The sequence below is a fragment of the Bombus huntii genome, chromosome 6, assembly GCF_024542735.1.
Source record: "Bombus huntii isolate Logan2020A chromosome 6, iyBomHunt1.1, whole genome shotgun sequence".
NCBI classification, from domain to species: domain Eukaryota; kingdom Metazoa; phylum Arthropoda; class Insecta; order Hymenoptera; family Apidae; genus Bombus; species Bombus huntii.
The window spans coordinates 11,943,872-11,955,357 of NC_066243.1; the positions used below are offsets into that span (position 1 = coordinate 11,943,872).

The 11,486-nt window shown below is 40.7% G+C and overlaps 1 protein-coding gene across 1 annotated transcript; it reads right to left on the reverse strand.

Annotated features, from left to right (window-relative positions):
* Positions 1-134: 134 nt before the first annotated feature.
* Positions 135-10,152, reverse strand: LOC126866527 (fasciculation and elongation protein zeta-2). The gene is made up of 9 exons (XM_050620215.1): positions 9,819-10,152; positions 7,960-8,212; positions 2,107-2,229; positions 1,772-1,928; positions 1,596-1,704; positions 1,251-1,513; positions 1,097-1,172; positions 967-1,032; positions 135-889 (listed from the first exon to the last, which is right to left on the reverse strand). Exons 1-9 carry the CDS (start codon positions 9,922-9,924, stop codon positions 873-875), a joined length of 1,170 nt encoding a protein of 389 aa, XP_050476172.1. The 5' UTR covers positions 9,925-10,152; the 3' UTR covers positions 135-872.
* Positions 10,153-11,486: the final 1,334 nt, after the last annotated feature.

Sequence of the window (11,486 nt, forward strand, 5' to 3'; positions counted from 1 at the left end):
CACAATTTTTAATTCATTAAAACACAAATGAAAATTGATAAAAAAGATCAAAACTATTTAACTAATAAAAAGGAATATGAATTATACAGAAGAAAACTTGCCTTCTTATGAATAAAAATAACACTTTTCAATAGTAAGATTGTTCAATTTATTTCTTTATTTCAACAAACACAATATCTGCAATGTGTGTAAAACAACTGTGTTGCCGTACACAAAGTGTTCAATGGCATCTTGTATGTAATTATTAAACAGATTTCAAGTGTAGATTCATAAGGTTGTTCCAGCAACAAGATGTTTTTATTTTTGCGCGATACGTTACTAGATAATTCTAGGTACATGAGCATTACAACAATATATACTAAATTCATAAGTTTATATGTTGTAATCTACAAGTTAATTGGTATATTTTTCTACATAAATATAAATATTTTCGGTAATATAGTAAAATTTGTTCACACATTTCGATAAGATCTTTATGTACAAAAAATTACAAAAAACTGAATTGTCACGAAATTCATGATGACGTATACAAAAATGAAGATTTTATAAGTCGTACACGATTAAGAGGTATTTTATAGAGCGCATACATAGATTATTAGAAATATATCTTATGTAAAATAATATACACGTGATAATATATAAAGTAAGACTAGATGTGAGTGTCACGGATTCTATCTATGAATCTAAAGTCGATACAGTGTGTAGTTCCAGACACAATTTAGAAGCAAAATCACCTGCCTTAACGCAAGAATATGCGGCACAACAACGGCTGAAAGCGTATTGGCAAGAAGAGAGCAAATTGTATTCGTTAATAATTAATATCTTTCTTTCTGATTTTTATCGATTTCCGTGAGGAATTTATGGTACGCTCACTAAGTAGGACACAATACTGAAAATAAGAATTATTTTTTTTTAGACATTCAATTTACACATTTATTTGAAAAAACTCAAGATTTCTTTACTTACCTTTGAGTATATAATCTGTTAGTAAAGTAGGTACAGTTGGACTGTCTTCGCTAATTGCTTTTAATACTGCAAAATAAAATACCAGAGTTAAGCGTTTAATATATTCGCATAATTATTCAGTGATACTCACTTTTAATGAGAACTTGTAATGCCTGATTGTCTGGTGGGCCACTGTCCATATGATACGGAATTACGGTAGTTAAATACTGTAAGCAACGTTATTCAAATGAAATATTTCAAATTTATACCTACGAATTCGACGTTCTGAAACAACCGTCAATTACCTTAGATTCTTGAAGCGATCTATGTTGTGGTAAAGGACTAGTACCATTTTGCATTTGATTTCTCTTTCTCGTGACATGATGCTGTCTTCGTCGATTTTGTACTGCTAACAACAACGAGATAAATTGATTCTTTAATTCTTTCTCATATTCGAGCTCGTCGCGCAATGCAAGTTCCGCGATGAGAGTTTCGCTCAGAGCTCCCACCAAGGATTCCATCTCCCCGAGTAACTCAGTCAGTTGGCTGGAGGTAAGTTGTTTTAGCTCTAGAACAAACGATCATGATTCAAGATTATGAAGCCCATTCTGATGCTGTTTATTGGTTCGTATCTGCTTATGAAAATATACTTTTCTCGTGCAGCGGAGAGCCCAGAACTTCTCTGCTCCTCTCCAGTGCCTCGTCGCTATCCAATAAAGACCCATCGGAATCCGGTGATCTTTCCATCGACGGACTTTCCTACGCAAAACAGATGTTTTTCCCTCTTTCCCTGTGAATTTATCTTTTGAAAAAATTGTATATTTACCTGCATTATATCGTCTATTTCACGGAGTACCTCTTCCGCAGTCTTAAGCGGTTCCTCTGGGCTGTGAGTATCGGTGCTACTGGACAAGATCAAAGCATGCATGTCCAAATCAGTTGCGACAGCCTCATCTTCGCTACTTAAATCCTCTAGTTCAGGTCTATAGCAAACAAAATGAAAGCGTCTAATTTGCAAACGTCGATCGCGCTTTGTATATTTTCAAACACATTAAGAGATGTCCCTTCTATCCGTTATCAACTATGTATTCTTGCGGAAAGAAAAGCAGCAAACAAAGTACAGAAGCTGCTTAAAACGCTGCTGTAGGAACTACAGCTTACCTTTCGTGTGAAACCGGAGCCTCGTTCAAATTAAGCGCGGGCATGTGCATTTTTCTAGCGTACGATTTGCTCCAATCGATTGGTAATATGTTACCAAACGTACCGGTAATCGTCCACCACATTCTACAAGAAAAAGGAAAAGCATTAAGTTGAGAATCCCCCGTTAGATGACGAGATAACGAGCAAATTTTTTTTCTTCCAGACACATTAAATTTCATTAGGCGTATTATTAATTTCAATTACGCAGGCACGACACCAGTTGACTCATATCCTCCCGCTGAATTGTCGTCTGCCGTTGTTTCAAAACCATCAATCGACCAAGCGACTGCTATTTTTACATCCTGAGTCTTAACGATTACTCGGCATCAACAGCGAAGTATAATCTTACGTGACTTCAGAAAGGCACGTTTGCTAAAAGATGGTGTACATTAAAATTCGGGGCAAGGATGTTTAAGAAAGTGCCACATTTCTAGCTACCAACTGTTCTATCTTTAAACTAGCCAAGTAACGGCAACGTATCGCGAACGAATTGTCTCAGCGAACTCTGTCGAACGGAGAACAATCGTGTGAACATCGTAATCTAAATTTCATTGAGGCCTACACATCCTGTGCATCATCCTCGGAGACGCGTTATCGTTTTAAATGCTTGTCGAAAGACGCGATAAGATTCGACGACGGAGACAGATGTTCAAACGAAGTCTCTGTTTTCTGGGATACCGTGTGAATCACTAGTTCCCCGTAGGCGGTTCCCGGGTCGTGTACACACGTACAGATAAGTCGTTCTATCCCTTGCAAACAAAGTCTAACTCATTTCGACAACAATGCATCCATTCTAGGGAAATGAATTTTCGCATAGACTCGGTAGCCGTGAACGAGATCCTATCAACCAGCCTTTCTCATACTTCCGATTTGTAAACAATCTCGATTAGATAATACGATATACGATCTGCAAGACGATTCTGTCCTCATTCTTCTGTCTTTTTATTCTTATTTATTTTCTATTCGTTGGTTTAATTAAGTTTGTTCCCACTACGATTACCGGATAATCGAGTGAACCAAACTAAACTCGAACGAATCGATTAGACTCAATTAGCAGTGCAGCAGCAGTTTCACGGTTCGCTGGCAACCTTCAAATTTTTTCTTGTAATTATTCGTATCGATCAAATTAACTTCGTTTGTCTCGGTCTTATTATTCTCCTCATTTAGCCAGTTGCCGTACGGTAACGCTCGAGCGGTTCTCAGAAATAAAAGGAGAATAGAGGCAACATACGGCGGCCCGGTCGATGGTGTTGGATTAACAAATGGAGGTCAATTCGACCCACTCGAGTTTCTCATTAATGTTAAGTGCATTAAGGCAGTGACTTCATCCTGCGCACATGTTAGTCGCATCATTCGGGACAAACGCCTAAACAACCCGACCAGATCTGCCGACGAATGAGTTATCGAAGCAGAAACGGTTCTTTCGTATTCGTTAAAATTGGAATCGGCGCGTGCAATAATTCAAAGATAAACAACGATACTAAAAGATGTATTAAAATTGAATGAAAATACATGGAAGAAAGTAACGCCCGTCCAAGGGGATGGACGTCCCTTTTGAAACGACCTGTACATTTTTCCCCATTAACTGGAACGAGAAAAACGCAGTGAAATTGAATTCTAGGGAAGGCGAGTGTATCCCCTTGCTTATTAATTCATTCTTCGGTTCAATGATCCATGACGGGGCTTGTACAGTCTTCGTACGCTATCCGTTGCGTAACACGACCAGCTTACGAGCAAAAACAGCAGCTTTTCGACGATTCGTTATCCTAACAAATTGCCGCGATCCAATCTATTTTACTTAGTTCACAGTGAGCCAGATAAAATAGCGCAGGATGCGGATAAGACGCGAACAAAATCTACGACGAACGTTTCGTTATCCCTCGCAATCCTGCCAGTATCTTCTTTCTTTTATTTTTTTCAGACAATAGAAAACGTGTTACAATGCAAAAGAGCCGAAGCACTTTCGCTACATATTTCTACGATATTATCGGCGTGCCTCTTCCCGTGCGCTCTTCATCGACATAAATAAATAAATTGAGAAGCAAGGAAAGGGGACACGAAAGAAAACGCCGCTCGTAGGAACATCGCACCGCGGTTAGCTGATACAGCGCAAGCGCTGCTTTATTGACGTTTGTCCACCCGGAGGGGTGGCTCGATACGAACGACCGAACAAAACACAGAGATCAAATTTTCATGGGGCACCCCTTCGCGATTCGATCGATGCACGATTTCTCGCTGATCGCGTTACTGACACGTTCCTCCACCGGCACCCGAATTTTCGTATTACTTTACGTTTCTCGCTTCCCTCGTCACGAGTTCCCTTCGACCATTTTTATACTCATGACCATTATTTAATCGACAGTAAATAGCTTCCTACGAAACGTACAAGTACTCCATTGAACCGCACGTTCCAGAAAAATTGCAACGCGTACTTGTCCGAAGATTTGTTTTATTCCACGAACACCTAATCGACGATTCTATGGATTTTGACGGCGAACTGTTTGCAAAAGGATAAAAGGAGGACTACGCGCAAAGTGCTGGCAAAGAGAACGTACGACCCGTGGCCTGAAAAGGGGGCCATGAAAAAAAGGAAAGGAAGTTACGTGCCGTGGGGCGAGAAAGTCTTTCGGAGGTGAAAAGAGAAGGCTACCGCGTTTCGCGTTCAAAGGCGAGCGCACCCATTGGAGCCACGACCTTGGCTCTCTAAAGAGGAGAGACGCGTTTCATCCATCGAACAACGCTCATTCCTGAGCGACGAACTTTGTCTCGTGGCAAATTGGATTACGAACAATAGACCGGATACGCACGCACGGATGCGTTTATTCTTTCCGGCTTGGTGCATGCATATGAAAGCGGCGCCGATGCCGAATGAGACACGTGCGAGTGCACGTGTCCGATCTCTGCAAACCTCGGCCACTGACCTCTCGACTTCTCGCTGACGCTTCAACTTTCGATACGTCGATGCTCGATCTAAAACCGTACTCGCGTTTGCGCTTCTTGAAATTCGGGAAATTGACTTCAGATGGATCTTAGTTTCCATCAAAGTGAAATACCAGGGTACCAGTCGATCTGATGCTTCTCGAAGAAGATCTACTCGGACGATCCTTAATTAAAGCTTCGATTAAGCTTCCCGACTTGGATAATTTCATTACATGTACGTATAGCGGTTTACGACGTCGAAAGATCCCACTATGGTGCCATAAAAAACTTTACCCAGTACAGAGGATCTTTGTAATAAACGTACTATGGTTGAAGCAAAGTAGACGTAAGCAACGTGAAAGAATGGAATTTATTTCCCCTACAGCTCCGCCCTTAGAGTTCTGTAGCAACGGAATAAAAGAAAAAAATTTTAGGTAGGCGCCTGCCTAAGCAGCAGGTACATAATACGCAGGTATACGAGTATACAAGGCGAAGAGAACTATGCGTGGGTCACTTGGACCTCCCCTAGTGGGTGAGAGTTAATTCTTTCCGTTACAATCTCAAAGTGGTTTTCCTTTGATATAACAGCTCCGGCCCCTAAAGACTACGCGCCCTACACCGACGCCTTTTTTATAAGTTTATTTTCTTTTCTTCTACGACCGCATCAGAGCGATGAAAGGCAGCAGGACGTCTAGACGAATTTGGAGAAAGGCAGGACTTCAAAGAAATTTATGCACAACCGGAGTTGAAACGAGTTTAAGAGCCTCGCCGTGTTACTCTACACTCTACAGCGAAGAAGATACAATTTTGCGCTTCGTTGAGCTTCACCTGCACCGAGTGGTTACATGGTTGGATATATTCGGTCGGACACCTGCACCGAGGATAACAGCGTCGATTTTTCACGGAGAATATACTTCCGGAGTCTCTGGAACCTTTTACGCGTCTCTCCGGTCAGGAATTTCAACTATTTTTAATTAGCTTTCACGATGCTCGACTTTTCCTGGAACTCTTCTTCTACGTCTGTTGCTTTAATTAATACACAAAGGACGAGCTATTTTCGTCCTTAATTGCGTCAGTACCGCGCATAATGAAATATATCAAGTATTCGGGAATAGAAATACCGTGCAAGCAGTTAAATAAGTTATTAAATTCGTGCTTAATAAGCAAAAACGGGTATATTAAAAGTAAAAGTTATATGGTCTATGTGGCTCATCTTCCAAACGTTGGTTTATCGGAGAAACCACGTATTTGTCTGATCAGCAACTCCTATCGGAATATACCGAAAGAGGAAGCGCGTCGTTACGTAATGCACTATGGCCGAGAAAAAAAGATTCGCGAGGATGAAACCGAGAAAATGTTATAGAAGAAATAACGAGAGCACGCCTTTTGTTACGTGGAATTTAGAAATCGAGAAGGAACCGGCCGATCAAGCATCGATGTGCCGGTGCACAGCGCGCGACGATAGTCTAATTAGAAGGTAAGTTACTTTCTTGTTACGCGGTCTGTCCACTCCGCGGAGAGAAAGCTGCAGAACGCGCGCCGCGAACGTCACGTAGAGAGTACTCATGGTGGCACACTTTTCTTGTAAAATCGATACCGTGATCTTCAGGATCAGACATGTAACGAAAAGCTGGCGTCTCGTTTAAACGAATTCGAACGCCTTGAATTACCATCAGCAACATATATACAATTACTTTGCTCCACTTTTTGTTCCAATTTTAACTCACAGTGGGCGTCCGTAAATCAAGCTCGTGTACGAATCATAACCCATTCGCTTTTTACTTGGAAGAAAAAAATCAATGGGGTCGATTCACGTACCGTCGACAAAAACAAGAGTATAATACCCGTTGAACCGTATCAATCTGGCGGTTTAGTGCAAGTAGCTGTAACGCTTCCTAATGAAACCATAGGAGTAACGCAAGTTCAAGCGATATCGGTTTAGCCAGAGTCATCGAGTGAAACTGTTTACGCGTCTTAACGAGAGTCGAAGAAAGCGTTAACACGAGATTACTTAAACGGAATATGAGATATTACTCGACGGAACAACCAACAGAACCGTAATGGTATAACATTTGCACCTCGTTTATACCATCTATAAACTGTTGCAAAAAGTTACATTAAACGGGATAGGTAGGCATCTTGAATGATGTCATTGAAATACCGAAGCATGGGACCGGTAATTATTATTCACACGGGATATAATATCGTAACGGTGATGACCGTAAACGATTACTTCCGTTCGACAAGAAGTGTGGCGCAACTATCATTACTTTATAACGAGGATCGCAGAGCTGCAAGGCGTAATAGATATCTCAAGGTAAACGCGACAATTTGAATGCGATAACTCCGACGATCTTCGGGGTATTCATTTACCAGGGGAGCCGCCACGCAGCGTCAGCAGCTTTACTTTTTTAATCATCGAACATGGCCGTATAAACCGGTATAACTGTACCGGAGATATCGCGTGACCCAAGGGTAATAGAAACTTCTCAATCGCGCACGTACTAACGTAATTTTCACTTGCGCGCTTTATAATTTCTTTTTTGCTGTCGACGATCCGTTAAAAAGAGGTCGTTCGATGATAATGCATAAAAGGAAAGGAAGGAAACGAAGTGAACTGCTGTATCTTCCATTCACCAGTAGATTATCTCATGTCTCGTACTAATTGACTTATCAAGGAAGCTTTTTCCTTTTGCAGCTACCGTTCGTAAACTGGTTGCCATTTAAATACTCTGACCAACTTCTACGTAATACCTACATTCGACAAACAAGATTATTACAATAAACTGTATAGTTTGTAAATTTATATTTGCGTACGCCATGGCGATAGGATATTCGAGAGAAAGAAAGAAAACGAAAAAAAGAAAAAAAACGATTGACGCTCCAGAAACTTACTGGCACTCGTTCATAATTTCTTCCTGCGTGCGTACTTGCACGGGTGCCAGGGACTCGACGTTCGTGCCGTAATCGCGAAAGCAGGATGTTATCTTCTCGTCGAAGGTGTTAACGAGATCCTCGAGACTGCCGCTGAAGGGGCTGAATGTCCCCTCTTGCAGTATATCGGTACCATTTTCGTGCGTAGTCGCTGGCTCGTTCGCGTTACAATTCTCTCCGTAGCTCGTGTTTAAACTCGTGTCCAGCAATTGCTCTAAATATGACAAACAAGAGAGACCATCATCAGTATTTATATTATCTATTATCTTCTTCTATCTTTGTCCTACTTTTAGTGCACAGTGACACGTCAATTTATCAGTCATCGTTCTTAATCCAATTCAGAGTAAAATAAACATCGATAAGTTTCGATAGCGTGAGACGCAATAAATCATATACCCCGGAATGGCTTATTGTTCCCATACATAATATGTAGAGGGCAGTGTCACAAAGGACTCGCTAGGGAGAGGCTATTAACATTTCCCTGTCACTAAAATAATTACACGAACAACTTCTAAAAGCTTTCTGACATTTGCATGCTACTGTGTAATTGGATATTGTATACTGCTACAAACGCTGTATACATATACGTAATTACATAAATCAATATGTCTTGTTTGCTAATTTGAAACTGAAATTTTAAAAATATCATTGGCATATAATTAGATACTAGAAATCTTAGACTCGTAAAACGAATGAAAAAGAAATTGATTCTTCAGAGTAAAGACACCCACTGATAGCCGGTGGGAGTGTTAATTTACATTTGCTACGGGTGTATTATCAGTTACATAAACGCGATGGATCGTACTTTCGCGTAGACGTCAGTGACGCATAGCGGATCGAATGTTTTTAGGATTAAATATCCGTGATTTTTCTATGAACACCGTAAAACATATATTTGCGTTTCTCTAGCCCCGGAGGCGTTTCCAGGCCAGATTTCCAACGATGTGTGTTCTACGATGTCGTGAAAAGTGATACGAGAGTTAAAGCGTATATGAAGGATATTAGACACCAATTGTACGCATGACGTAGCCTTTTGTTACGCGTTTGTCGCCCGAAGGTCGCTTCTTCACCGCTGCCTATACTAAGCCACCCTCGTCATTTAATTTGCACGTCCGCAAAATGAGCGTGACCACGCGTGCACGCACGTTTTACACGCTTAATGCAGAGAGACACACGAAACCTGTTCCCGCTACCGAGAAACTCTTTTGGTTTCGAAATTTCCGCTTATAGTGCCGCACTGGCGTTGTACTGGAACGCCTTTTTTAGTCAAAGTAAAGGAGAACATCCCAGGACAGCAAGAAAACCACGCGTTTCCCTACTCGTAAATCATTCTTGTTTCGTAACCAGACTACGGATGTTGTTTATGCAAATTTATAATTTAGTAGACTGAACCAAAGAAATGGAAACTAACTGTACGGATTCGTTTTACTCTTTAAACGCGTTCTTATATTCTTCTATATTGCGCGCATTCTTATACATTTAAATTTCCCGTAGATGCATAAATAATGCCCGCAGTCTATTCATAAGCGAACAATCGTCACCCACTTTCCGAGTAATCGAAATCGATTGTCATAAAAATAGAGAAGGAGTAAGGATTATCGGAGCTCTATATATACTGACTCTCAGTTTCGCGAACGACCGTTAAGATCAGAATTTTGCTAATTGACGAAACGCATTCGTAACAGAGACAATTCCGATTCGAAAACATCGCGATAAACTTTGATCCACAACGAGGTTAACAAGAGTCCGACACGGTAAGATGCGTCACAAATCGGGCAGGAAAGAGCAAAAGGAAAGTCGGCACGCGTGTTCCCTCGCACCTGTCAGTAGATTCATATTTTTCAAGCTGGCCGTGTCTTCCTCCTCGAAACGTGCGAGGGGTGCCTCGAACTTCAACTCGGCGATCTTGCCCGCCATGTCCCTCATTATTGACCGTGTGGAGAAGAACCGGCAGCGAAGTCAATCACCGTGATGAAATTCGGCACCGTACACTTGCGGCAGCGCCTCCGAGGCGCACCGTTTTCCTCGTTGTTTTTTATGATTTTTTCTTACAGAGGGGTAGAAAAGAAAAAGACCAATAGACACTACAACCAATAGGCGAACTGCGCACTATCCGCCGCCTGCAAGGCTTCGCGAACGACTGACGCAGAGGGAGCTTGCTCGAAAATAGTGGGGGAAGATGATTGCCAGTCGCCATGACAACCGCTGGCTGAGCGCGCCGGTGACACAAAGCATCGACAGTAACGTATGCCAGAAACCAAGTACCCTGTGAAATTAGTAAATATATTTTGTTAGACAAAAACTTTTAATAATTGAATTTCAGGTACACATATATTCAAATTGTCGAAATAAAATCGTATAGGAGATGTATAAATAATACAGCGGATAATAAAACCATATAGGATTTCTCATAACATTTTCATGTTACTCCCAACGTTACCGATTACATACAAGTATAGTAGTTATCTGTATTTTATACCTAATCGATAATATCACATGCGATTCGAAAATATAGATTGTAATTGTTTTCCATGAGACTGTATGAATGCACTTTAAGAGTACAAATAGTTTCTAATATCAAATAGGCAACATGTAACTACAAATGGAGATGAAACATAGATAGAAATAATCATTTTCCTAGATAAGTTCCTATACTTATCAGTGCCGTAACGAATTACAGAGGGCGTAGGAAACACTCCGAATTTTTCGAAGTCGGTATTACAGAATGTGAGATGTGAAGTTCCGTATGACGTCAGCTCTATCCTGTATTTAGTCAAGGATTTAATTTAAATGTAATAAGAATCGCACGACAAGTTTCAGTACTTAAATATATTGAAATTGTTAATCCGGATCGCTCCATGAAATAGAATATTTCGTATGTAGAACAAAGGGCACAAATATCACATTAAAGTGTCTAAATATACAATTAAAGATTTTTCGTTTTGCAGAACCGTAAACAAACCGTATAATGACTTATATCGCCATTACACATCGAATTCATTGGAAAAGAACCACGATGAATGTCTAGTTCTTTTCATAACCACACCTCGTTCATTTTCGAGCAAAAAATAATTCATCATGATGTTGGCGATAACGTAGCGTGGCCTTACTAATGCACAAAGCAATTACTCTTAGATGGATTTTGCCGGCCGAAGGTCTGTTTTTGACATTTTCTGCTCTTTCGATGGCCCCAACAAAGGCCAAAACAAACATCCTCGAGCGCGATAAAGTAATTTGGAAAAGGACAAACTCCGATAATACTTGCCCCCATGGGTGGCTGCTTAGTAATGCCATATTATATAAGCGATTTACTAACACCTGCAACATTTCGATGCGAAACTCGGATATTGGGCCAGCGCACAAGGTAATTCACATACATCGCGAGTCGCGTAAAGAGTGTAATAAAAAACACCACTATAATGGGGGATTGTAGTTAACCTTGATAATATCGGAATTGTTAGCGGGAGGTGGTGATTAATAGTGACAAA

Excerpts from the sequence above, each read along its gene's own strand:
- LOC126866527 (XM_050620215.1), bottom strand. The coding sequence starts at position 9,924 with ATGAGGGACATGGCGGGCAAGATCGCCGAGTTGAAGTTCGAGGCACCC. Across the intron at positions 1,929-2,106 it reads GCTCCGGTTTCACACGAAAG|ACCTGAACTAGAGGATTTAA; the intron begins GTAAGCTGTAGT and ends TGTTTGCTATAG. Across the intron at positions 1,033-1,096 it reads ATTACAAGTTCTCATTAAAA|TATTAAAAGCAATTAGCGAA; the intron begins GTGAGTATCACT and ends TTTATTTTGCAG.